The sequence below is a fragment of the Electrona antarctica genome (assembly GCF_951216825.1).
Source record: "Electrona antarctica genome assembly, chromosome: 15".
NCBI lineage: Eukaryota > Metazoa > Chordata > Actinopteri > Myctophiformes > Myctophidae > Electrona > Electrona antarctica.
This window is the reverse complement of record NC_136796.1, coordinates 37016239-37043859: the sequence shown is the minus strand read 5'-3', so window position 1 is coordinate 37043859 and position 27621 is coordinate 37016239. Positions and strand designations below refer to the sequence as shown.

Genomic DNA, 27621 nt, shown 5'->3' with positions numbered 1-27621 from the left:
TGAAGTGCAGTCTATTAGCCTTATGAAGCCGTGTGTGTAGACTGTGTACCACCGTAACAATGTATTGCACTCTCTACAACAGAAGAAAACAGGGTTCATCATTGTGTAGTGTGTGTATTATATTATGTTTACAAAAACACCTTTGCAGTTTAGCGTTCTGTTGTGTTTCTCTCTCTCTGTCTGTCTGTATTACGCCTGAATGTGACACTTTTATGGGTTATTACAAATACATAGAGGTGAAATGAATATGGTGACATAACACGCTGCAAAGCTTGTTAAATGCTTTATGTCCATGGACCCATTCGGTGGCAGAAAAACACTCGAGTGGAAGTCTGGTTTAGCACAGTACGTTGTCTTTTGTTTCTGGATTTCAGCAGCATTATTTAACGGGTCATATAACGATGAATGAGAAGTATAATTGTAACAGAGTGCTTGCTGTTCACCGTGCTACATTTACCATTAAAGCTTTGGCGGAGAAAACGCTAGACTGCTTTTTCTTCCGTGTGCATTGAACTGTTGCTTGTTAAGCCGTCTATACAGTACATAATGAGCAACCTACTGTACAGTACAGTATGTGTACTGGACTGATTTTTTTTTTTTTTTTTTAAGGCCCATTCCATTGGAGGCCCATTTAAAAAGGTCAGCAGAGAATTGGATCAAAGTTCAAATCATTTTAAACTTGCTGCCAAAAGGTGGGCAATAAAGCTGTCTCCATAGAAATAGTGTGGGCTCAGCCAACACAGAGAGGCTGCTGGATATGATGTGCTTTACTGTGGTGGCAAGAACAGAAAGAATAAATACATGAATGTGACCAGATTTGTCTGAGGGGCTGCCATTGGATTTTTTTTTTTTTTTTAATTTTCGTTTCATTTCGTTTCATTTTTGCAGGGAATCGTAGCTTCAAATTGACATATTGGTTATACAGTTTGACCCACCGGGTTTTGGAGATATGGCTTACAGAGTAGTCTTGCAGAGAAACAGCGAGTTGAGAAAACAAGCCTGAAAGGTTCACTTCTGTGGACTCTTAACATTACACCTAGCTACATGTTTAAGCATTTATTTCATATTTACATGTCGATTTCAGCTCTGACATTTATTTCAGACATGCTCTAGTTACTAGTACAGTATGTGAAGAAAGAGTCTGCCTGCGCTATTAACTCATTTTGGATAAAAAATAAATAAATTCAGTTTTTCTCTTCTGGTGAAAAGCTGGATGCTGCACGATGGCAGCCCCTCAGTCAAATCTGGTCACAAATAAACAAATAATAATAATAATAAAAGTTGAGAATGACTCCTTCACACACTTTAGTTCCTAACGGGTACCGTTTACTCTCTTATTAGGTATACACACATTGCTGCCATACGTACAGTAAGGCACAATTATTACACACCATATATACATGTACATCCTACATTCTCTGTACAGTTGTCCTACATACTGTTTACAGATTTTACATACTTGCAATTGTGACACATCTTACTACAGAAGACGAATGGGTGCCATGTCGTTCTTCTAGACACAGATCAGCACAGTCTGATCGGAAACCAGACAGCTCAGACAGCAGATGCTATTTTCAAGTCAGTACAGTATATGTGCCATATACTGTCCCTTACATTCAAGTGCTTGTTTTGGTCATATTCGTTACAGACATTCAAATCAGTGCACAATTGCATAAAGTGGCTGCTGTATACATATGAAAATATGTCTCTCTCTTTTTCATATATACAGTAGGAGTTTGTGCTACTTCAATTACTATTCAAACATAACACATGAATCCATATTTGGATCATTACTTAAGGTTACAAAGCAGAAAAATGGAAGACAACGGAAGCAGCCGTAAATGATAGTTTTCATAAGCGGCCTAGTCTATTTCCAAATGTAACCAGCCCTTTCTGATACAGTACCATTTCCACTGTATGGGAAAACAAACAAAAATACCATATATACACACAATAAGTTCAATAAATAAGACTACCCTGTTGAAGCCAACACTGCACACCAGTCAGTCCTATAAGTGTATGAGTAACCAGGACAAAACGGTATAGAGCGCACCAATGTGTCTGCACACAGACTCCAGCAGTGTTGATTTTGACGGCAAATTTTGATTTTAGTTTTAGTCATAGTCTCTTGAATAGTTTTAAATATCATAAGATTGTAGTCAACTAAATCTACAGTTGACTAAAATGCATTTTGGAGGGCCTTGACGCCATCGTAATGGCCGTTTTTACACTTGCTGAAAATAGTCGATCTACAAGCTCACAACGCGTCGCAGCGCTTGTAGATCTGCTATTTTCAGCATGCAAACCAAGTGTAAAATGACTTACATTGGATCTCTTGTCCACTAGTCACTTCCTAACATTTTAGTCTAGTTTTTATTTGTTGACGAAATTTACTATATATATATATATATATATATATATATATATATATATATATATAGTAAATTTCGTCAACAAATAAAAACTAGACTATATATATATATATATATACTTAGTTTTAGTCATCATACCTTAGTTTTCATTTAGTTTCAGTTTTCGTCAATGAGAAAGGTAGTCAACGAACATTTTTGGTCATAGCATTAGTCGACGAAATCAACACTGGCTAGATACTATGCCTATATACTGTAAGACAAAAAACAAAACATCGACAAACAAGTCAACTTAAAAAGTCCAGAGACAATAATGTACTAGCTGGGTGGCATGTGTATACATACGCACATGCATGTGTGTGTGTGTGTGTGTGTGTGTGTGTGTGTGTGTGTGTGTGTGTGTGTGTACGTCAAACATTTGGGATCTCTCTCTTCTCTTCCAGACATCCATTGGAGCGGGGCACGGAGGGGGGTGGGGGGGGTGGGGGTCAAGGGGCGGTCGGCGGGGGGGAGGGGGCCGCCGGGGCCGCCGCTTGAACAGCGTATCGTGGGAGATGGAGTCCGAACTTGCTCTCGATGCCAGCGAACGTGGCCACGGCCAACCTGAAGCCTCCGATGTGGTCGGGGTTGGGCGCCGGGAGGCTGATCCGAGACTTGGGGGTGGGCTCCGAGCCAAGTGGCTTTCTGTGGTGTGGTGTGGGGAGGGAGAGGGAGGGAGGGAGGGAGGGAGGGAGGGAGAGAGAGAGAGAGAGATTCAGAGTAAAGGGCCAAATGAGTGAGAGAGAACATTTTAGACAAAACGGGAGGGTTGGAGGAAAACAGAACAAGAGAGAAAAGTCCAAAGGGGTGGAAAAGCAGAAGGACAGAATCGTGGTAGGAGGGGAAAAATGGAAAGAAGGAAAAATGATGAAGTTGCAGAGGAGACAGTATGTAAGAAAAGAGAGAGAGAGAGAGAGAGGGGGGGGGGGGGGGGGGGGGGTTGGGGAGAGTTTTTATATTAAACAATGTTCACCACAAAAATAAACATCTTAATCGAATATTAAAAAGTGGAAGATGGGTGATCTTTCTCTTCCCCCCCTAAATGAATATCCCACATGGGTTTCATGCTGGCTCCTTGTGATATCCTTCCAATGTGGACAACAACAGCTCAAACCCACACCGAGAAGAAGCCACATTGGAACATTAAATGGATCTGCATTTGATTTGGGTTGAGAGCGTTACACAGAGAGAAGCTACTTGCACAGTAGTCTGCATTGTCAAGGCTTTGAATGGACACAGGCCACTAAATCAACTGTAGATTTAGTCGACTAAAATATTATATTTAGTCTTTCCAGGCGACTAAATCAACTGTAGATTTAGTTGACTAAAATCTTATGATATTTAGTCTTTCCAGGTGACTAGAATGTGACTAAAACTAAATGCTCTTTGTTGACTAAAACTGACTAATAGTAATGACTAAAAATGTCTAAAACTATTCAAGAGACTGACTAAAACTAAACGTAAAATGTGCTGTCAAAATCAACACGGGCATGTCATCACTGTCCAAGCTCATGACTTTTCAGGATATGCAAAAAAGAACCTGTGGTCAAATCGATCCAATGTAGTTGTTTTTTTTGTCACAAGCTCGTTACTACCTTTCATTGGTTAAATACGTATACAACCCACAGACAGACTTACGTAACCGTAGGTCTGTCTGTGAGTTTTATAAGTATTTAACCAATAAAGTGTGTTAACCAAAAAAAATAAAGTGTGAAAATAGCAGATCTACAAGTTGACAATGCATCCTTGTAGACACAATGAGGTACAGTAAGAGCACAAGTTTACAAAACAACAAAGATGGAGATAGATAGTTTAGTTTAGTTTTAGTTTAGTTTAGTTTAGTATCATTGCCCGACAGCAATGATGTGGAGAATACAAAACTGTGTGAAAAGATGGTGTGTACAACTGTAAACACACACACCCACTCTGAATGGCCAGACGCAGCAGGACAAACTACTAATCAACAAATATTAAAATAAAGTCTGCACACCAGGTAGAAAAATCTCAGCTATTTATTTGAGAGTCCTGATGAAAGACTCGTCATCGAATCGTTGGGTTATACACTATAACACTATTGTATTAGGTTCCTTTTGGGGGGGGTGGGGGGGCAGTGAAATTCTTTCTGCACTCGTATCTACCATTGGATCTTTCCAGCTTTACTTGGGGGGGGTGATGTCGATAAAGCAGCCAATTTCACAGAGGGAACATGAGCTCATTTCAATAGCAGAAGTATAGTAGGGAAAAGCATTATGCAGACGTCGAGCTGATTGCGTCCGCCCCGCATCAACGCACAGCAGGATTGTGCGCTTGGGAGTAAAAATGTCACATCCAGCGCTCAGAGCGAGGGTTCGAGTTGGTCAGGCGATGTGCTCTGAAATTATTTTTGGGTCTTGTGGCATGTTGCGTCCTCTTGGCAAGAAGGTGGAAGGACACCCACCGAGAGTAGCTAACTGGAAATAAACCCTGCACTTTGTACTGTACGTTTTCCAATATGGGAGATTTGACTCGGTGAGGTTGGTGCATTGCAGTGAGCAACGAATAAAGATCATTATAAGATGAAAAATAATTAATAAGATGAATAATAATTTCAACTTGGTTATATTCTATATAGATTAAAAAAAAAGAAAAAAGAAAGGGATATGGTATTATGTTTGCATTGCATTGTATGTAATGTATTACGTCTTAAAACATAACAAAGAAGAGCGGAACATGTATAACATGTAAGTTCCAGTATGGGTTGGACATTCTGACATTCTGACTTCCTTGAGCAGACACTTTAGAAGACAGTCAGAAGACAGAGACACACAAACAATATTATGTTAATGACGTTTAGAAGATTTAGAACACTTTCCTGGGGGTCTTTGTGTGTGTAACGTGTTGTTTTAGATATTTTAGATTTTAGCAGTGAGCCCAGTGTCTCTGATGTCATGGACACTGGGCTCACTTCTTTCCTGGACTACAAGTTGTCTCAGTAAGACAGCCGTCCCCCTATCCACAAGGAGGAGCTCACTGCTAAAATCTAAAACCACATATTACACACATAAAGACCCCAGGAAAGTGTTCTAAATCTTCTAAACGTCATTAACATTTATTTTTTTTTGCAAAAAGGGTGAAGTGTCCCTTTAAGAGTTCAGTAGGTGGTGCGACTTACTGTCCTCCAAAGTCAACGTAGAACCACTGTTGCAGGAGTTCATAGGTCACCAGCGTGACGCCAAACTGAGGGGAGGACCTCATCACTCGGGCTGGGAGACGGAGCAGAACAGATATCATTACAGAGGGAGGGGACAGCCCAGGAACCAGGGGGAGGACAGGGAGGGGACAGCCCAGGGAGGGGACAACAAGGGAGGGGACAGCCCAGGAACCAGAAACACGGTCAAGTACTGTAAGACAGTTGGTTCTCACAACATGTTCGTCAATTTACAATTACAATTTAGGCATTTATTTAGCAGACGCTCTTAATCCAGAGCGATTTACAGTAAGCAAGAACTGCTTACTGTAACTATGATGATGGATGATGGTGGTCATGGAAGGGGAACCTTCTGAAAGCTTCATGGGCAAAGATAATAAAACTTCAAAATCTCAAAAAATAGGTTGAAAATGGCCTCATGGTCATGCGTGGGGTTCCCGGACCCCACTTTGGTAACCAGTGATGTAATGATCTTAGGCAATGAGAGCTGTCACTAATACATACTTTTTAGTGTAACTAAAATGTATCCAACTCAGCAAATACATACTTCTATAGCAGGGGTTCTCAACGTTTTTGGCCGGGGACCCCTGGAAATTGACTGCTACAATAACCTTAACCCATTTTGGGTGGGAACCCCTTTTGGTGTTTTAAGCATTATGTTATAATTTAGCTATTGAAAAATAGCAGATCTACAAGCTCATAGCGCGCCACCGAGTGGCGCGCTACAAGCTTGTAGGTCTGCTATTTTTGAAAAATCGTGAAAATAAAATTAAAAAAAAACTTATTTTTTTTTAAAATAATTTGGGGACCCCCTAAAATAATTTGGCGACCCCCCGAGGGGTCGCGACCCACGGGTTGAGAACCCCTGTTCTATAGCATGAATGCGTGTGATCTTTAATACCATGCTTCTTTTTGTTTCTCTCCCCACAAACATGGACCATAAGTCTACCATCATGATTTACGACCATTATGAGTCATCACTACTCCCCACAAATCAAAACGAACAGAGCGCGCCGCATACCTCCAGCTCCTTTCCAGAAGGCCCGGTGACCCTCCTCGTGGAGAATCTTCCAGAAGCAGTCCGTCAGGCCGTTGTAGGAGGTCTGACCGGCACGCGCCGCTACCTGTAGCCTGGTCTTGATCACGTCTGCCGGGGTCACCAGGGACGCCGCTGGCATGCCTGGGGGGTGGGGGGGGGTGGAAGAACCCAATATAATAATGCATTGAGACCTGAGACCAGATTCTTCAAAATGGTCTTCTAAAATCATGACAGTTTTCTGGAAAAAACTATGTCAGTGGTGCTCAAACTATTTATTGTCAAGAATGTAGAAGCATTTGGCCCTGGAACCCAATCTGGAAAATATGTTGTTCTAGGGACCCCAGAAGCAAATATTTGAGTTAATAAAATGTTCACTGTGAAATATATAAATTCAAAGTTTTGCGTACGTTTTCACGATTTTTCAAGAATAGCAGATCTACAAGCATCGTAGGGCGGCACTCGGTGCTGCGCTATGAGCTTGTAGATCTGCTATTTTTTCAACAGCTAAAGTTTAAAATAATGGTTAAAAGCTATAAAGGCGACACAAGACACGTTCATCGGGGCTAAATGGGATAATGCAGCAGTCACTCACTCAGTTCTCAGTTCTCACAATACGGTGTGTGTGATTGTAAAAATACAAAAGCATCCTGGAAGCGATGATGTTGATGTGGAATGCAGTGATGAGAAATTGATTGAAAACTGGTGTGTCATTATGCAACCGCATCTGAACACATATGAGTCCCTATGGTTATTGAGTTCCCCCGCCTTCAAAACACGTCACATTTCGAGCCTTTTGGTCATTGTACGGTGAAGGGAGCTTCACGCACACGCACGCACACGCACACACACACGCACACTACACTACACTCATGTGGTGAAGGGCTCACATAACGGCGCCCTTGACCAATCCATAATAGTGTATACTTACTTTTCAGGAAATTAAACAAGATTTTTCGGACAATTTTGAAACATAAGTTGAAATTTGGATATGAGCTTTCTGCCCGGTAGGTAGGTAGGTAGGTAGGTAGGGAGGGAGGGAGGGAGGGAGGGAGGGAGGTAGGTAGGTAGGTAGGTAGGTAGGTAGGTAGGTAGGTAGGTAGGTAGGTAGGTAGGTAGGTAGGTAGGTAGGTAGGTAGGTAGGTAGGTAGGTAGGTAGGTAGGTAGGTAGGTAGGTAGGTAGGTAGGTAGGTAGGTAGGTAGGTAGGTAGGTAGGTAGGTAGGGAGGGAGGGAGGGAGGGAGGGAGGGAGGGAGGGAGGGAGGGAGGGAGGGAGGGAGGCGCGCGCACGCACGCACGCACGCACGCACGCACGCACGCACGCACGCACGCACGCACACACACACACACACACACACACACACACACACACACACACACACACACACACACACACACACACACACACACACACACACACACACACACACACACACACACACACACACACACACACACACACACACACACACACACACACACACACACACACACACACACACACACACACACACACACACACACACACACACACACACACACACACACACCCCCCTCCCCCCCAGGGCCATTATTTAATCTTTCCATCTTTCTTTCTCGCCCACTTTCATCCTCTTTTCTTAGAGTGTGTTTGAATGAAGCCAGACAATGGATCGTAATGAGGGCGACAGACTGCTTGCCTGCAACACTTGCACATGAGAGTGACTGGGCTTACAGACGGGAGTAACTGAGTGTGTGTGTGTGTGGGGGGGGGGGGGGGGGGGGGGGGTTCGCAGCATGCTACTCCAGCCACTCCTATCATGAATGGGCTCAATCATCGACAGCTCTGTCATTACCATCAACTGCCCTGCGCCCTCTTGAAGACGAAACTCTGGCTTCTTCTTGGGTCTGTACTAGCGGCTAAACGAGCTATTCAGCAGCGCTGATCAGCTCAGTGTTAGGAGGTACACTGTGGTATACCCACCCAGTGGAGAGGTGGTACACTGTGGTATACCCTCCCAGCGGAGAGGGTGACCACCTACATGGACGAGTGCAGAGTACGTGGCAGTTGATTTCGTCGACTCATACTGTGACAAAAAATCTTTGTCGACTACCTTTTTGTCACTGACGAAAGCTCAATGGAAACTAAATGATACGATGACTAAAAGCAAGACTAAAAATATTATAATTATTGACAATTCCGTCGACAAATATAAACTAGACTAAAATGTTAGGAAAGGACTAGTGGACAAGAGATCCAGTGTAAGTCATTTTACACTGAAAATAGCCGATCTACAAGCTCACAACGCGTCGCAGCGTGACGCGGTGTGAGCTTGTAGATCGGCTATTTTCGGCAAGTGTAACACCAGTCGTTGCGACGGCATCAAGGCCCGCCAAAATACTGATATTTAGTCGACTAAAACGAGACCAACACTAAAACATTCCAGGTGACTAAAATGTGACTAAAACTAAATTAAAACTATTCAAGAGACTATGACTAAAACTAAAATCAAAATTTGCTTCTCAAAATGAACACTGGTGGCAGGAGAGGAGAGGGAAAAGCTGAAGTAAACTTAACCGTATAGAGACACAATGGGTAAAAAGAAGAAAAAAAAGAAGAAAAGAAAAAAAGTTGAAAATAAAGATTTAAAACCTAAATCTACAGCAGAACAACCTACCAACATGAAAAATGTCAAATGTAAATGTAATGGTGGAACCGCATTACTACTACTGCCAATTACGGAGTCAGTTCGCCGCTACAGTCTCAAATATCAATGAGCCGACCTCTCTTCCTCCATAAAAAACAAACTACTCCAGGTCTCGTCGCTCAGACCCAGGCCTTGGGTAAAGCTGGAGGCTGACCAACGCATTTCTTCAGGGACCGAGGGTATATATATACGCTTGGCAAAATAACGCTGTGCAAACTGAGCATGTAATTCAATTTCCTACGCCGACTTTAAAGCGCTAATTGCCAAAATGCCGTAACCGGCGATAAATGTATGAGAGAGGAGGGGGGGGATGATAAATGTTTTGGATCCAATGGAGGGGTTGAAAAATGAAAAAGAAGAATAGGAACAGAGAAGAAATCGTGGACTCTGTTTCAATTTGGAGCCTGAAGGCCATGGCTGACGATCTTGTGGGGGAAACCGATGTCATAATGAAGGGCAGAAATGTCTCCTTGAATTTATATGACTTTTCCATGTTGCACGCTGCGCCGTAGCGCCACGGACACATCTCCGAGGATTCAAAATAAATATTAACCCATTTAGGATGGGAACGCATCTGTGTCACCACTTTTGAACCATTATTATAAACTGTAGGTGTTGAAAAATAGCAGATCTACAAGCTCATAGCGCGGCACCGAGTGCCGCGCTATGAGCTTGTAGATCTGCTATTTCTGAAAAGAATCATGAAAACCTGTGCAAATCTTTGAATATATATTCTTTCACAGCGAACACTATTAACTCAAAAAACAAAAAAACTTTGCTTCTGGTGGTCCCTGGAACAACATATTTTGAGATGGGGGTCGGCGGCCAAATACAGATATTATTTGGGGTCCTTGACATGAAATAGTTTGAGAATCACTGACATGGAAACATAGGGTTTTCAGAAAACTGTCAGGATTTAGAAGACATTTTGTAGAATCCGGTCTGAGTCCTAAATGGTTTAATTCTCTTTTGCACTGATGTTCCAGACCATACTAACTTGGCAGGGAAGCACCGGGGCCCTTTTTTATATTGGTGTTTTCTTTGAGATAAAAACCGCTGAAAATCAAATGTTCAAAAAACTGAGCCACGTTCTAGATCGTGTTTTCATTGAGGCGGCGAAGAGGACTCGTAAAACACAAAATCAAACCAGTGGACGCTTTGCTCCTGGTTGTATGCTGCGTGCTCACGGTTACTACCACCAATCTGTCTGTCTGCGCACGCACGCACGCACGCGCACACGCACACACACACACACACACACACACACACACACACACACACACACACACACACACACACACACACACACACACACACCGTGTATGTACTGTTACAGTACGTATGTGTGTGAAATAGGTAAACATGCATGTAGGAGAGTGTGCGTTCGTGCAACGCTTGCCGAATGTGTGTGTGTGTGTGTACATGCACAGTATATTAGCACTGGAAAGTCTCCCTCTCTCTCTCAGGCCGGTTGGCAGGCGTCCCGAGGCGCTCCCCTGCCTACAGCTCTCCAAAACCCCAGGCCCCAATCACTGAGCAGCGCTCTAATTAGCAGCTACCGCCATGGAGCCTGTGGTCAGAGCCCGCCTGGCTTCCTGGCCCTGTTCTGTACAGTACATCTAGCTGCTCTCTCTCTCTCTCTCTCTCTGGGCTGCTGGGCCATTACCATCTGTAATGACACTTTGTTTGTTTTTTTGGTTGTAACATTGTTTTGTTCAAAAGGCATTCCTGCTTTATTTGGACAGGACAGTGAAGACAGGCGGAAATTGTGTGTGCGCGTGTGTGTGTGTGTGTGTGTGTGTGTGTGTGTGTGTGTGTGTGTGTGTGTGTGTGGGTAGGGGTAAGGGTAAGGGGTAAGGGTGAGTGTGACATTCAACTAAGGTTGCATTGTCACCTCTGCTTCTGTAGACTCGCTGGCGATTTGGGGGGGGGGGGGGGGTTGCATCATTCTTGCATTTTAAAATTTGTCAACCGCAGCAGGGAACCCGCAGCATTTATCAATCTGTTCTATAGTGGTGATCTATGGCAGGGGTTCTCAACCTTTACAGGCTGTGACCCCCAAAATAATCCTATTTGAACTGGGGACCCCTCACCCTGACAAGCACTTGGAATGTAGGAGTTGAGGCATTACATTTAGTTTGACTCGGTTCCACAGATAGATATTGTGAAAATAGCAGATCTACAAGCTCACATCGCCTCACATTGCGAGGCGTTGTGAGCTTGTAGAGCGGCTATTTTCAAAAATAAATCCTCTTTCTTATATAATTTTACAATTTGGCCAATGTTTGACCAGTTTGTATAGTCAAGTTTGTTGATTACTTTTGATGCAGTCTTTTTTCTTTTTATTAATACATTCATTTATTGTCACTTCACTGTCATCTGGGGACCCCCCCACAGGTTGAGAACCCCTGATCTATGGTGTTAAAATTATACTTTGAGTAATAGTTGGGACCTAAAGTGAGGGCAACGTGAATGCAGTGTGTCGGGGACTTACTCTGTGTGTGTGTGTGTGTGTGTGTGTGTGTGTGTGTGTGTGTGTGTGTGCGCGCGCGCGCGTGCGGGCGTGCGTGCGCAATGACGGATCGCTACAACCTTACCAACTTGTTTTGTAAAGTAGCAGCTAGCCTACTAAAGCCTACTGTACACACATAAATAATCCTGGTGGGTTTAATAGGAGTAGCCTACTGTCTACACAAACACTGTATACCACTTTTATCTGACTCCAGATCAGCAGAGATCTGCCAGGATTCCCGGTCCAGGTCTGTACTGCGAGCGCCATCTCTTTATGTGACATGCAACATTGTGCAAATGTGCGCTGGGACCCAATCGCCTCCATTCTCTCGCTATATATCCTGTACACTGCATTGTTCTTGTGTGTAACCTTCAGCATATTTGATATATGATCGTCTGGCCATATTGCAATAAAGGCTTCTATCTCTTATTCTCTTCATTAGACTACGTGACGTCTGTCCACGGGACATATTTACGCGTCGCTGCGTAATAATGCTTTCTCCTTCCTCATCGAGTGCCAAAAACGTCTTCATCCCACAATTATGGCACATTTATCCCCAATATATTAACACGATTGCATTCACACCTGCGGTGATTCGCACTCGAAGCGAAGCGAAACCACAGGTTTTTTGGGGAGGATTAGAATTCATTTGTTTGATGCGCAGCATAATTGGATTGAGCCTTGAAGCATTCACACCTGCCCAAACGAAGCGCACTTTCCGACAACACGCGCAGCAGGATTCATTTTAATCGCAAACCTGGAGCTCTGTTAAAGGGCCACTTCACCCCTTTTGCAACCCCTTTTTTGATATTTTAGTATTTCAAAATGCATGTGATGTCATGGACACTGGTCTCACTGCTGGATTACTACAATGACCATAATGCTTTGCTGCACTCAACCCACCTTGTGGATAGGGGAAGGGCTGTCTGAGACAACATGTAGTCCAGGAAGGAAGTGAGACCAGTGACTATGACATCACTGGCACCTTGAAATACTAAAATATCTGAAAACACGTACAGTTGTATTACACACATACAGATCCCAGGAAAGTGTTTCTTTCATCCTCTAATCAATTAGTTGGTAATCAATTAACTCACCACACGGCTAACTAAGGCCTATGAGTAAACTTCCACCTTACTATACATTTAAGGAACATTAAATATACATTTACATTTCACAGGTCCAATTAATTTACAGAGCCTAACAAAAATAAGACCAAACATAATAAACATGAACAAACACCCCTCCTCCTCTACAGCACTTGGAACCCTCCAATCTAGAAGAGTGCCAGCACTGCAGAGGAGAGACAGGTGAAGTGACCAACAGATAATTCAATTACTACACAGTGACATTATACCGTATCAACATTTAAAAACCAATTTAGTCCTTGTGTGAAATGTCAGATGCCCACTGTAAAGAAAACAACTATTAAACCCACACTTCCCAGCCGGCTTGATGCTATTGGAAGCAGTAGTGTGTGTGCATTCATAGTTCCTCAGTACTGTGTCTAGAAGGGGGTGAAAGTACAGTGACATTCCCCCCCCCTTCAGAAGACGCCCCTTGTGGCGTCCTCGAAAGAACTCTGCTGATCAGTACCAGGAAAACATCATTAAAATAAGATCTGGTTGCAAAAGGGGTGAAGTGGCCCTTTAAGTGGTCAAAACGCATACAGTAAATTGGTTGAACCAGCAGGGTGCCCCTGTAGGTTTATCACTCCACTCTGTGATTTCTATCTGGTAAACCTTATAGAACTCATCACTGCATCCTAAAGGCCTTCCTTGGCTGATGGCGAAATAAACGCATGGTATACCTGTTTATTTTTAAAGCAATTGATGGGACTTTACCGTTAAAGCTCTGTTGGACTGGAATCCTGTAACACAGGGGTTCTCAACCTGTGGGTCGCGACCCCTCGGGGGGTCGCCAAATTATTTTAGGGGGTCCCCAAATTATTTTAAAAAAAAAAGAAAAAAAAAAGATTTTTTTTTAAATTTTATTTTCACGATTTTTCAAAAATAGCAGACCTACAAGCTCATAGCGCGCGAGTGGCGCGCTATGAGCTTGTAGATCTGCTATTTTTAAATAGCTAAATTATAACAATGCTTAAAACACCAAAAGGGGTTCCCGCCCAAAATGGTTTAAGGTTATTGTAGCAGTCGCCAAAGCATTTCCGGGGGTCCCCGGCCAAAAACGTTGAGAACCCCTGCTGTAACATATAGAACACGCTGCAGTCACTGGCTCACACTAAAGGTTCCCAATGTAAATGGCCTTTTTGCCCCAACCCACGTGGAATGACCTACAGCTTAAACTAAAGATCTGTTCTCCCATAACATACTGTACAGTCAAATTTGCTGTTCTGTTAATCCGTTTTGTTTTTGTTTATTGCTTTGAAAATGTTGTATTATGGTGTATCTCGACAACCTCAATTAGGTTCGAATGAATGAGGTCTGCGGTGTTCAGTAAATCTCAATTATATAAATGGATATATTTTCTATTTCTATTCTATTTAATGCAGTCAAAGCCACCTATACTTTAATAATAATAATAATAAGGGTAATAATAATAATAATAATGAATTGCATTTTTGTAGCGCTTTTCCAAGTGCTCAAATTAAGCACTTTACAATGGTTCATTCATTCATACATTGGAGGTGAAGCGGCAAACAGTCGACGCCAGCGTCCTCACTTCCCACATTCACACAACAATGGTGGCAAGCTCACACCGACCGACTCATTGGAGGCAATGTAGGGTTCAGTGTCTTGCCCAAGGACACTTCGACATGTGGACAGGAGGAGGAGCCGGGATTCAAACCGCCGACCCAGGGATCATTGGACGACCTGCTCTACCTCCTAAGCCACAGCCGCCCTAGGCTGAGGCTTAAGGTACTTTAAGGTACTTTAAGCCCTATACAGTATCTTTAATGCTGAGCACCAGTAGACTGACCATTATGGCAACAACAATATCAGGGAAGCAGTTGTTAAAGGTAAGCTCCTGCCCTGTCCTGTGTTGTGGCCATAGTGTTGGTCTGCTCGGTCATAGTTCTCCGTTTGTGAAGACTGTATTCAAGGTTCAAGAGGTTTATTCTTCACTTGCTCATACAAGTCTGTCTGTGCAATGAAATGTCACTGTGGCAGACTTAACCAGACTGTCTAAGGCAGTGGTTTTCAACCAGTGGCCCCGGGGACCACCAGTGGTCCTTGAGGAGGTTCCATGTGGTCCGCGGCTAAATGATGGAGAGTTGGTAACAAAATGGACCCTTATAGATCTTTAACTCTTGAGAGCGTAACATGAAACCAAATTGACCTGTAAGGGTTCATTTTACGCTCTCAAGAGTTAAGTTATTGTTAAACATCTGCATTACTTAATTTTAAAATAATGGTTATTTTGATGAACATTTGCCCGTTATCTCTCCTCATGGTACCACATCAATGCAGCATGGAATTGTGGACAAAATCTTATCCAACGATAAAAAAATATTGTTTTGGTTCCGAGAGGCTAAATCTCATCAAATGGTGGTCCGTGGCTCAAATGCCGACTAAATAATGGGCCTTGATATGAAGATCACAACCGTGTGAACTGAGTGGTGCAAATCCCCCCCCCCTCTCTCCCTCTCTCTCATTAGCAGGCAACAGTGCAATACTATTGCACAGCGCCCCTACTGGTACTCATGAGTCACACATGAGTCACACACAAACATAGGTTAACACGAGTCACAGAGTCACAGACATTGCTGTTCCTTGGAGTGGTTGCACCACTCAAAAAGGTTGAAAACCACTGGTCTAAGCCGGGTACTAGTAGTAATAAAGTGTAGAAAATGTAAATATCCTTATGTGCAAAAAAGAGAGAATAATCAGATACTAGCAAAAATATACAATTGAGCATTTTGAATTGCATGACCCTTGAATTTGACCTTAAATTATTCCTACATCCATTTAGGGTTCTAATACACTTTATAAAAATAAAAAAAACAGTAGTCATGAAAAGTCTGATTATGTACTACCTCAAATGCTCTCTCGCACACTATCTTGCAAATGGCGGCATTGGTGATGTAATATAGAGAACAGCACTTTACCTGCTATTGCACCAGCCAACAGCATTTTGGCCGGCCCAATCCTGCCGTCCTCATCACTGAAGTAGGCCTTGAGGTGGGCATAGCAGGGGAAGTAGATGGCCGAGAAGGGGATGTCCCGCAAGAAACACGCTTTGGCACCCTGGAGGACGACGAGAAAGCAAATGAAAGGATTTAGGTTCAAGGTTACAAGGGGGAACGGAGAGACCTGAAGTTGAAGGTGAAGTTGACAAAAAATGTTCGTCGACGTCGACTACCTCTTTTCACTGACGAAAACTAAATGGAAACTAAATGAAAACGAAGCTATGATGACTACAACTAAGACTAAATATATTGACAATTTCGTCAACAAATACAAACTACTCTAAAATGTTAGGAAGGGACTAGTGGACAAGAGATCCAGTATAAGTCGTTTTACACTTGGTTGCATGCTGAAAATAGCCGATCTACAAGCTCACAAGTTCACAACGGCGCAGACGGCATCAAGGCCCGCCAAAATACAAATTTTGTGATATTTAGTCGACTAAAACTAGACTAACACTAAGACTAAAACGTGACTAAAACTAAATGCAAACTATTCAAGAGACTATGACTAAATCTAAAATCCAAATGTGCTGTCAAAATCAACACAGAGTTGAGAGAACGTGCACGCTAGGGAAAGAGAGGGAGAGAGAATGAGAGAGAGAGGGAAAAGAAACTGGCAGATGATGGGAAGAGGGTGCAAGACAACATGGAATATGGAATATATATACAGGCTCAAATTGCACCTTCTTAAACTAAACTGTGTTGTATATATGGAACATAACCTACTGTGAAGCTGTTCAAAAAAAGTTGATACTACAGGTAAACCACTCCTACAACTGGCTTTGTTAGTTTACGTGTCTGTCCGTTTACGTGTCTGTCCGTAAAAAAATGAGCATGGTTGCTATGGTCACCCAGTTCACACGGGTGTGATTTCATTACGTCAGACATTACGTCAGACCACAGTTGATCAGTCTATATAAGACCTTACACCACTCAGTTCACACGGGTGTGATTTTTACTCTTTTGATTGCTCTTTTGATTGCTCTATCTTGCACTCTTTATTCTATCTCTTTGTCTGCTGTGTTTTTGGCTGTTGCGAATGTTATGCTATCTATGCTGCTGCATTGTCTGAAGGAAGCCAAACAAAAATAAGTTATTCTTATGCACCTGTACACAAGATCTAACAATAAAGTACAACCTTGACAATAAAGGAATATATAAATGGCCAGTGACAAAGAGAACAAGTGAGATGGAGGACAGGGGGATTCAAGCCCTGAGCGCTGGCTCGGTTCCCCGATGATGGATCCATTTTTCCAGCCACAATGTGAAATATAGGCCCTCTCACAGGGCAGAGAATCGCATCGTCTTCACATGACTCTACGAGATAGTTCCACGGGACTGGAGCGCATTTTCCTTTTTTGTTTCTTTAATTTGTCAATTATCTAATGTAATGTTTGAGCGCTACTCTCTCTGTCAACCTGGGGAGAGCAACGGACTGACCTCATGCTTCCTTCAATGCATGAGGAGTCCAAGCTGCTTCTTTTCACCTGACAGGATAGAGTTTCCCTGGCTGGTTGTAGCACATTGTTATTCCATCCAGTTCTTTTCCCCTCCATCAGGCGCCCCGGCTGGCCAGGGGGAGGCAGTATAGAGACCAGGACTACTGCATGTTTTTTATGAGGGTACCTACCATAGGAGACACAGGGAGAACATGTAAACTCCACACAGACAGGCCCTTTTGTCAACCCCACCCAGGGTATGGGCACTGATGACGCGGAGGGGAGAACACGCCCCCAGCGCCTACAGCTGGACTCGAACTCAGAACCTTCTAGCTGTGAGGCGACAGCGCTACCGACTGCGCCACGTACCGTGGCCCCTTGGGAGCGCATTCTCCCACAGTCTATTGACTGACATATCTACCACTGCAGGTCAGAGCCCTCTGGCATGCACACACCGTCAATATCGGCCCACCTGCTCAGCCCTCACCAGCGTATGAGGCAGTCAAAGACAAGAGCACGGTTTTAAGAGGGAGAAGGAGGGCGGGGGGGGGTGATGCACGTGTAAAACAGAGGAGACAGACAGGCTGACTGAAGAAATAAGTGGAGTGGGGTGGAGTTGGGAGTGGGGTAGGGTACTAGAAGATGGCTTCTTGTCTGCCACTGTAAACAAAGCCACATCATCAAGGCTATTGGGTTTCCTTCTGCATTTCCAGCTCCGTTTGGCCTGTTGCCACCCTCTCTCTCTCTCTCTCTCTCTCTCGATACAGCGACTACTGTACAGTCAACAGAAGGCAGGATCTCCCTGTTTTTGGATAGGCTTCATTTAACTCCTGGGGGATAATCCCTTGGTTCCTCCTCTCTCTCTCTCTCTCTCTCTCTCTGTGTCTGTCTCTCTCTGACACACACACACACACACACACACACACACACACACACACACACACACACACGATTGGCAGAAGCCCAAGCTATCTCTTTTCCTTCTCTTTTTCCTCTAGCACGTCTGTCTGTCTGTCTGTCTGTCCGTCCCTCCCTCCCTAGTGCTGCCCGGCAGGGGCCAGAGCGGCTGCTGAAAGCCACGAGATGGCTATCGTAGGCGGGACAGACAGACAGACAGACAGGCTGGCCCGCCCGCCCGCCCGCCCGCCCGCCCGCCCGCCCGCCCGCCCGCAGGCCCCCCGGCCTTGGAGGCCGTGACACAGCACTACTGGGACGCCGGCCGTGTTGGGGGACATCCGATGGGAAATAACGATGAATTTAATCAGAACGATTTGAGAGTTAGTGGTGCTGTGTGGGAAAGAGAGCGTGTGTACATGCGAGAGAGAGAGAGAGAGAGAGAGAGAGAGAGAGAGAGAGAGAGGGAAAGTAGGAGTTTCTCATTTCTTTCTGCACATGAACTTGTGCCAAATAAATGACGTTGCCACGCATCTGCAAAATATAAAAAAGTGGAATGCAAAAAACCACGCGCCAACATATGCGGCCGTCGTACTTTCTGCATGTAACACAACTGATGCATTAACCTGACACGATAATACGTGGAAGACTTGCCTCGGCTCCCCCGTTCCCACAGTGACAGCTTCCCCCCGGCGGTAGAATGGTGGCGCTAGTGTGTTAGCCAACCACGGCGAACGGTAGCTCCTCTAGCGGAGTGGCTGAGCGTCAGGATAATTACACTGACAAAGGCTGCTCTGTGCCTGGGCGCAGCCCCTCCGGAGCCAGCCCGTCTGGGGCTAGCAGGCTGGAGCTCGTCTCCTCTCCGCCTCCCCTCCACCACCACCACTGCTGCTGCTTTCTCAATGCACATTGTCTCGTGTCTTTGCGTAGATGAACGCAATGTTGTGTGCGTGTGCGTGTGTGTGTACACACACACACACACACACACACACACACACACACACACACACACACACACACACACACAGGACTTTGTGCAGTGATAGCAGGGCCCACAAACTGCAGAAAGTAAGGCCTTCGGCTGGCTCGTGCATGGAAGCCTGTGAGCATGCATGCTCGCACAAAGGCTCACATGGATGCACACTTTCGCTCTCTTCCTCGTTCTTCTCTCTCCGATGTCAAGGGAGGAAGGCTAGACAGATAGGCAGGCAGACAGAGACGGGAGCAGGCAGTGGCACCATATTCAGCATTCTTCAACAGCCTTGTTAACAGAACCTACAGGTTTGCATGCAAGTACCTGGGCTACATTGACAGGTAGTCAGAGCAGCAGACAGCCAGCACAATGGCCTTATAACATAGCACCACCAACCATACACTGACAGTTAAATATGGTAACTGGGTGTCCAACAGTAGCCACTGTACATTCATTGCGTCCACACGCATGCACGCACAAAGATAGGTCATAAATTAATATCTGCACGGATGAATGCCGTCATGCTGGATGTCAGTTGATTCGTCATGTTCCCTTAAGGCTTCCTGATATGATCATTTTATGAGACATTCTTTGTTTAACAGTATAAGCCGATGTGCCTAACTAGCCCAGTTCAATAGCTAGTTTTAGTGAAAGCCACAGTGAGCCCATTCATTCCCATTGTTTGTTTGTCTCTTCTCGGTCTGCTGGTATTTGTACAAAATTGGACTATTCGTTTCCAGAGAGTGTGTCTGTATAGAACATTATAGACGTAGAATGTATAAAATGATCTAGCAGCACTACGATACATACAAACAACATAAAAACATTAAAAAGATAATAAAGATGGAGTGCAGCGGTTTTCAAACATGTGCCAATGGGAAGGTCAAAGTATCATGCCGAAATTAGATAGAATAGATTTCAACGTCTTGAGCTTGTAGATCTGCTATTTTGTAATTTGTGATAATTTTTTTGAGGTCCTATATTCAGCTATTAGTGTAGATTTTCGTCTTACACAAACATTAAATTCTCACTGACAATGACTGGAGAATTTACGTCATGATGTACGATGATAAGAGCGCCCCTCACTTCACACGGGTGTGATTTGTTACGGGTTAGTCAAGGTCAAATAATACAAATGCATGCAAAATGGGGACGTCAGGTTGAAATTGGGTAAAATAATTTTAGGGTACAGAATTTGCCTCTGTATTGGGAAGTGAGAGAGTACAATTTGGTGATAGAGTAAATTACAAAATAATGTGTTACTTTTTTGCATAGCTATATCAGTGTGTGATTGTCTCATGGCACACCATTTGGGAGCCACTGCTATAGTGTGATTGTGTGTGTGCGTGCGTGCGTGCGTGCGTGCGTGCGTGCGTGCGTGCGTGCGTGCGTGAGTGCGTGCGTGCGTGCACATGTGACATCCCAACTGGCAACTCTGAAGCTGCGAATGATCAAAACGGAACCATGACGATTCTGGAAATAAAATAAGAGACCAACTAAAACTAAAACAATGCAGCATTGCTACAAAACTATCAGCCACTGCTATGAAACTGTAATCCAACGCTTTACAATCTGTGGGTCGAGAAATATCGCACGCACACTAATATGATTAAACAGTACGCTGTCATTTTTAGCCCCATGCCCGTTAGAAAAATGCCAATTATGGCAATTAGGGTTAAATACAGCTTGGGAGCATAAATTGAGCCTTTTCTTGCACTCCAATGAAGGACCACATGGAAATGTTGATTTTAAATGATAGCCGATGTCGGCTACGCGTATAACATCTATAATTCCACAATAGTCAATAAAAATAAAAGCTCCTATGATTTAGTCACAACTGCAATTAGGAATAATGGACCGTTTTGAAGCTGTGTGGGAACAACAGAGAGGCTCTTGGGGCGGCGGTGGCTCAGGGGTAGAGTGGCTGGATGGTAACCGCAAGGTTGCCAGTTCGAACCCGGGCTCCCCCAGAGTTAGTGTCCTTGAGCAAGACACTGAACCCCTAATTGCTTCTGATGTGCTGGTTGGTGCCTTGCATGTTTTCCGCTGCCATCGGTGTATGAATGTGTGTGTGAATGGGTGAATGTAATGCACAAATTCACAATCTATGTATAGCACCTTGGATAAAGGTGCTATATAAATGCACCATTTACCATTTACAATGCATGTTACTGTAGGGCTGTGTGTGGCGCTACTGGATGCGTCGTTCAAGCAGTGGTGGAAAAAGTACTCAAATGTTTCACTTAAGTAAAAGTATAAATACTGCAGTGTAGATGTTCTCCGTTACAAGTAGAAGTCCCGTATTCAATGTGTAAAAGTACAGGAGTATCGGCATCAAAATGTACTTAAAGTACTAAAAAGTAAAAGTACTCATATTGCAGGATATCCCATTTCACAAGTTAAAAGTGTGTACAAAATATTTTGAAAATAGCTGATCTAGCAGCACTACGATACATACAAACAAAATAAAAACATTAAAAAGATAATAAAGATGGAGTGCAGCGGTTTGTGCCCAAGTCATACAATGAGCGACGCATTGTGAGCTTGTAGATCAGCTATTTTCAAATGGCCAAAATGTATACAGTGCTGAAGTGGTTAATGTATGTTTTCTAATCAAAATTAAAATCTCCAAAGTAAGTAACTAACGTTTTCAAATAATTGTAGTGGCGTAAAAGTACAAATGTTTGGCTCTGAGATGTAGTGGAGTAGAAGTAAAAGTATTGGAAATTGGAAGTACTCAAGTAAAGTACAAACACCTCAAAACTTTACTTAACTCGTTCCCCGCCGACATTTAATGTCACAAAAAGCCACAAAAAGCCACCCTCACCTTTTCATTCAGAGCCACTGCTCAGAGCACAGAACAGTACTTTTTTTTTTTTTTTTATGTTTTTTTTTTGTGGCTTTCGCCTTTTTTTTTTTTTTTTTTTTATGGAGGAACAGACAGTAGGCTGACAGGAAATGGGGAGAGAGATGGGGGGTGACATGCAGTAAAGGCCGTCGGGATCGGGAGTCGAACCCGCGGCACACTGCCAGACTGGATTACCAGCCAAGGTGCCTGGACCGCTGAGCCCACAGAACAGTACTTTGACACGGTGACTGGGTGGTGGAAAAAGTACTCCATTGTTTTACTTGGGTAAATACTCCGTTAGACCGTTACAAGTAAAAGTCCGGAATTAGAAATGTACTTGAGTAAAAGTACAAAAGTATTGGTATCAAAATGTACTTAAAGTACCAAAAGTAAAAATAGTCATTGTGCAGAACGTCCCATTTCAATATATAGTATAAAAACAATCTTTAGAAAATAGCCGATCTACAAGCTCACAATGCTTGTAAATCGGCTATTTTGGTATGTGGTTAATGTATGTTTTGTAATAATCAAAATCTACAAAGTAACTGAAGTTTTCAAATAAATGTAGTGGAGTAAAATTACAATATTTGCCTCTGAGATGTAGTGGAGTAGAGGTAAAAGACAAGTATTGGAAATACTAAAGTAAAGTACAAATACCTCACTGCACTTAACTTGAATGTACTTAGTTACTTTCCACCACTGCTGGGTGATATGGGAAAAGCACCACTTGCTTTGTGCAACAATCTTGCCATGAGGTCTTACCATGAGGTGCAGCATTATGTCTACAATTTACAATTCAGGCAATTTAAGCCTTTGGCAGACGCTCTTATAATCCAGAGCGATTTACAGTAAGCAAGAACAAAAACATGGTGTCTACTAGGGCTTTAAGCAACTAGTCGACTATTCAACAAGTCGACTAGTAAATCCACTAGTTGACCTCATTGGTACTAGTTGACTACTGGTACTTGATAAGATAATAATAATAATAATACATTAAAAAAATTATCCCGTTTTTGTAGGCCTCAAAATCAGCTAGATTATAGTCACCACTGTACAGTTTTTAAATGTATATATATAAAAAAAACTTTTTAAGTGTTTTTTTACATAATAGGTAGGCCTAGTTAAACAACTAGTCGACTAGTCAACTAGGCAACTAGTCAACCCTAGTGTCTACCACTTGATCAGAAGGAAATGGATCAAGTGCATCAGATGTATACTGATGTTCAAATTCAGACCATGAAGTAGCTAAGTCAAAGTACAGTGTTCACCTTGTCAATTGAGACAAGCCATAACAGCTGCAATGTGTTGATGCTTTGTGGGGCTGTGATTGTCATTTCCTACAGCAGTGGTTCCCAAACTTCTTCATGTCAAGGACCCCCAAATTTACTCTAATTCTCAAACAACAGTAAAAACAAACGGCAACAACAGTACAACACTTACACAATTATCTTCATCGCAAAAATGCAGGACAACAGTGGCAAATACATTAAAAAAACAAATCTAGCGAGACATGGTATCTGCCAAGCTCACAGCACGACGCGTCGTGAGCTTGTAGATCGGCTATTTTCAGCAAGTGTAAAATCAGCCATTTACAACGGCATCAAGGCCCACCAAAATGCATTTTTGTCGACAAAAAACAACTGTAGATTTAGTAGACTAAAATCGCATGACATTTAGTCGACTAAAACTAGACCCAACACTAAAGCATTTCAGGTGACTAAAATACGACTAAAACTAAATTAAATGTTATCCAAAAGACTATGACTAAAACTAAAACAGTGGACTCCAGCCACCATAAACACATTGAGCCTCACCTTGTAGAGTCCAAAGAAGCCCAGGTCTCTCATGACGGACATGGCGCTGACTCTGGGCCCGGTGGTGATCTGCCCTGCCACCTGCAGACGGATCTTCACGATCTCCAGAGGGTTGGTAAAGATCACCTGGGAACCGCCAGCCTGGGGTGACAGCCAAAAGAAAGAGTTCAGAAATCAAATAACTATGATCATTTATTTGCAGAGCACATTTACCAGTAAGACGTCCTGAGGGAGAGAAGCGATCTGGCCTTTAGCCCATTTATTACTGAGACCTCACCAGATTCTACAAAATGTCTTCTAAATTAAGACAGTTTTCAGAAAAACCCTATGTTTCTATGTCAGTGGTTCCCCATCTGAAAACATGTTCCAGGGACCTCCCAGAAGCAAAGATTTGAGTTAAAAACGTTCGCTCTGAAAGGAGTATATATATTCAAAGATTTGTGCCACATTTTCAAGATTTAAAAAAAATAGCAGATCTACAAGTTAGATCTACAAGTTATGTAGTTATTGCAACCACATGAAGCCAAAGCATCATCCACAAAATATAGGACAGCAGTGTTGATTTAACTCAACTAATACTCAACTAATAATATGACAAAAAATGTCCTACCTTTTTTTACTGACGAAAATTGAATGGAAACTAAATGAAAACTAAGCTAGGATGGCTAAAACTAAGACTAAATATATTGACAATTTCATCAACGAAAAAAATCTGATGACAAGCTCATTGAGTACCCGTTATCAATAAGCTTTGGGCTTATCAAGCCTGTTATCGAGCATAGCATTTTGTGCAGGGTGTTGCTGAAAATGAGCACCTGTGCTCAGCTACTTCCCTGGGTAAATAAAGAATAAAATTTAAAAAAAATAGCGGCCCATGATGTCATGTTGAACAGTTTCATTCATATTTTATTTTCTTGGTAAAAAGGTAATTTACCTTTCTTCTGTTAGAAAAGCATTTTATTTGAAGGCCCTATAGTAAAAGATACTGGTTCTGTTCAGAATTTATTGTCTCCCGTCTTTCCACAAAAGAACAGAAAATGCTCGATAGTGGGTTCGATAAGCCTGCTACACTGCCTCCCGTAGCTTGCCCCCGCCTCCCCGCCCAAGGGATGTCAAACAGTGGGGTCCTTGAAGTTAAAACGGTTGAAAATCCCCACTGTACTGAAAGTGACATAATTTCCATCAAGCAGACGCAGGGCAAACATGGCGGATAGGGGAAGAGTGCGGGAGGCCAGCGGGGGGGGGGGTTTGGGGGGGGGGGAGATCCAGCTGATGCAGCAGTCTGTCTAGCTGTCAGCTGTTTGTCTGCAGGGTCTCTGTCTTTCTGTCCGTCTCCCTAACCTCTCACTTGACTTGCTTTTCAAACGTGTTCGTGTTGAGGGGAGGGAGAGTAAAGCCACTGGAGCACGTTGGGGCAGGTCCCATGCAGTTCTTTGGCTTTCATGTTTTTAAGGGCTATTCTGGGGTAAAGGTGTGGCGAGGGAAAAATGGCTGGCTCTTTCTTTTGCGACGCGGTGACACAACAAGGCTTTTCATTGCAGAGTATAGCGGTAGCGCGCACAGTATAAAAAGAAACATCTGGGTCTATTTTATACCGTCAAAGTTAAATGAACACTACTGTACGTGTTTTGCTGTGTGTGTGTAAAAGACGGGTTTTGTTTTGGGGAAACTGAGCTGTGTGTGACTGACTGACTGACTGACACTGCCTCTGTCAGACTGTCACTGTGACTCACTTGTTCGTTCCTCTAATTGTTTCTCTCATTCTCCTCCTCTGGACGGTTTTCCCCCTCCCTCAGAGCATTATCTCATTCTATCTCACTCTGCCAGTCTTTTTTTGGTTCTCTATCCAGTGACCTGGTCTCGAGTCCTCGTCTCCCATTCTTTCTTCTTTAATAATACTTCTCTCTCTATGGTTGCCAATGGTTACTGTGTAGTTACACACAAAAGGGGGGCCAGCACGCCGCAATTAGATCGCAATCTGTTGCCATGGCAGCCTTCACATCTTAAATAGGCCTCGGCCTGTTTGTTGTTGTTTCTTTGTGGGGGGAGGGCGGGGGGGGGGGGGGGGGGGAGGGGTGCACCGATATGAATGATGGATTGTTCCCGTTTGCCTCTGGCTTACGGGAAGCTGTCAAACTCCAAACTCCAAACTGCAACATTGGCATTTTCCGCCAAAGAAAAAAAAGTCCCTCCATTTTAAGCGTTACCATATTTGACCATACAAGTGAAAGAGGAGGGGAGGGGAGGCGGGGGAGGGAGGGAGCGAAAGATCATAATCGTCTCATTGAAGGTGAGCACAGATATATATATATAAATATATAGGCCTATATATTATATACATAAAGTGTGGGGGGGGGGGGACAGAACGGGCTCTTGGCATCCCGTTCAGACCCAAAACGAGAGGCTGGGAACAGCAGGCGGGCTGCGGCTCTAAAGCCCCCTATACAGCTCACAGCTAAACCTTTATGGCTCATTTTATGGATACGGCCTATAGTTGATTACATGTCGGATAACGGCGAGAGCATTAAGAGCCCTATTGGCCATCCCATCCCGGCCCAACCCTCCTCCCCTCCGCCCCCCCCTTCAGTTTGGGTTGCCTTCAAATTGGGACGCCTAATGAGAAGTGGAGAAAGGTTAAAGCCGAGAGGCAGGACAACACACGTTAAGACAAACGAGCGGGAGGTTAAAAGGGCTGACACGACCTGAAGGAGAGGGATGGACGGCGGGAGAAAATGACCACTATACGACTCCAGCATGATGGGGTTTCTCGAGCCGCCCTAATTTCAAAGATCGCCGTGACTCTGTGCAAATGGAACCAAATGGACCCTTCAATTTGCGGACAAGTGACTTTTGTGCCCTGATAAGTGAATGGGAAATGTACTTGTCCAAAGGACAAGTGCCTCAAAAAGTTTATGTCAAGCCCTCTGCAAAAAATATCCAGGGGTTTCATTGGCCTACTGGCCGCGTGAACAAGGAATTTGCAACTGACCCGTATAGTCATTCGAGAGATTAGCAGTGGATGGACAGGCGGACAGACACACAAAAACTTGGATCCATACATCGTCCAGACGACTTGAACCTTAGGCACCACACCATAACAACAGACAGACGACTTGCCCCTTAGGCACCACACCATAACAACAGACAGACGACTTGAACCTTAGGCACCACACCACACCATTTATATACTGTATGTATATAAATACAATAATATGGGAGTCTATCAAAACTCAAAAGCCACTTATTGTCATTATGGTTCATTGTTCTTGCCATGTCTTTGTATATTCAATCTTTTTATTTATAATAGTGTTGTGCCTGAGCTGTTTTTCTTTTCTTTTATTTTCTTTCTTTTATTTTATTGTTTGTTATTATGTTCTTGTTGTGTAATGTCTGTTTGTTGTCCTTAAAAGTTGTTAAAACCAATAAATATACTTTATAAAAAAACAAAACAACAGACAGACTTTTTTTGCACGCACGCACAAAGTACTGGTACAGTTCCATTGATTGGGCCGACCAAAATAAATAAGACTATACCTGAACACAAACACACTTCCGCGATAAAAGTGAGTTTGCGGTTCGCATTTAAGCCGTTTTTCAACTTTTTGCATTTAAGAAAAAAACATGGTTTGATGTAAACGAAGGCAGAGATGGAGGAGAGAAAGAGAAAGAGTCAA

The 27621-nt window shown here is 43.4% G+C and overlaps 1 protein-coding gene across 1 annotated transcript in view; it reads right to left on the bottom strand.

Annotated features, from left to right (window-relative positions):
• Positions 1-2795: 2795 nt before the first annotated feature.
• slc25a13 (solute carrier family 25 member 13) overlaps positions 2796-27621 on the bottom strand; it is an 86506-nt gene continuing 61680 nt past the window's right edge. The window contains exons 14-18 of the mRNA XM_079523350.1: positions 23948-24088; positions 15899-16037; positions 6617-6775; positions 5560-5650; positions 2796-3053 (exon numbers count right to left, since the gene is read on the bottom strand). Of these exons, the coding sequence (XP_079379476.1) occupies positions 2858-3053; positions 5560-5650; positions 6617-6775; positions 15899-16037; positions 23948-24088 (726 nt within the window). The 3' untranslated portion in view covers positions 2796-2857. The remainder of the gene's footprint in view (positions 3054-5559; positions 5651-6616; positions 6776-15898; positions 16038-23947; positions 24089-27621) is intronic.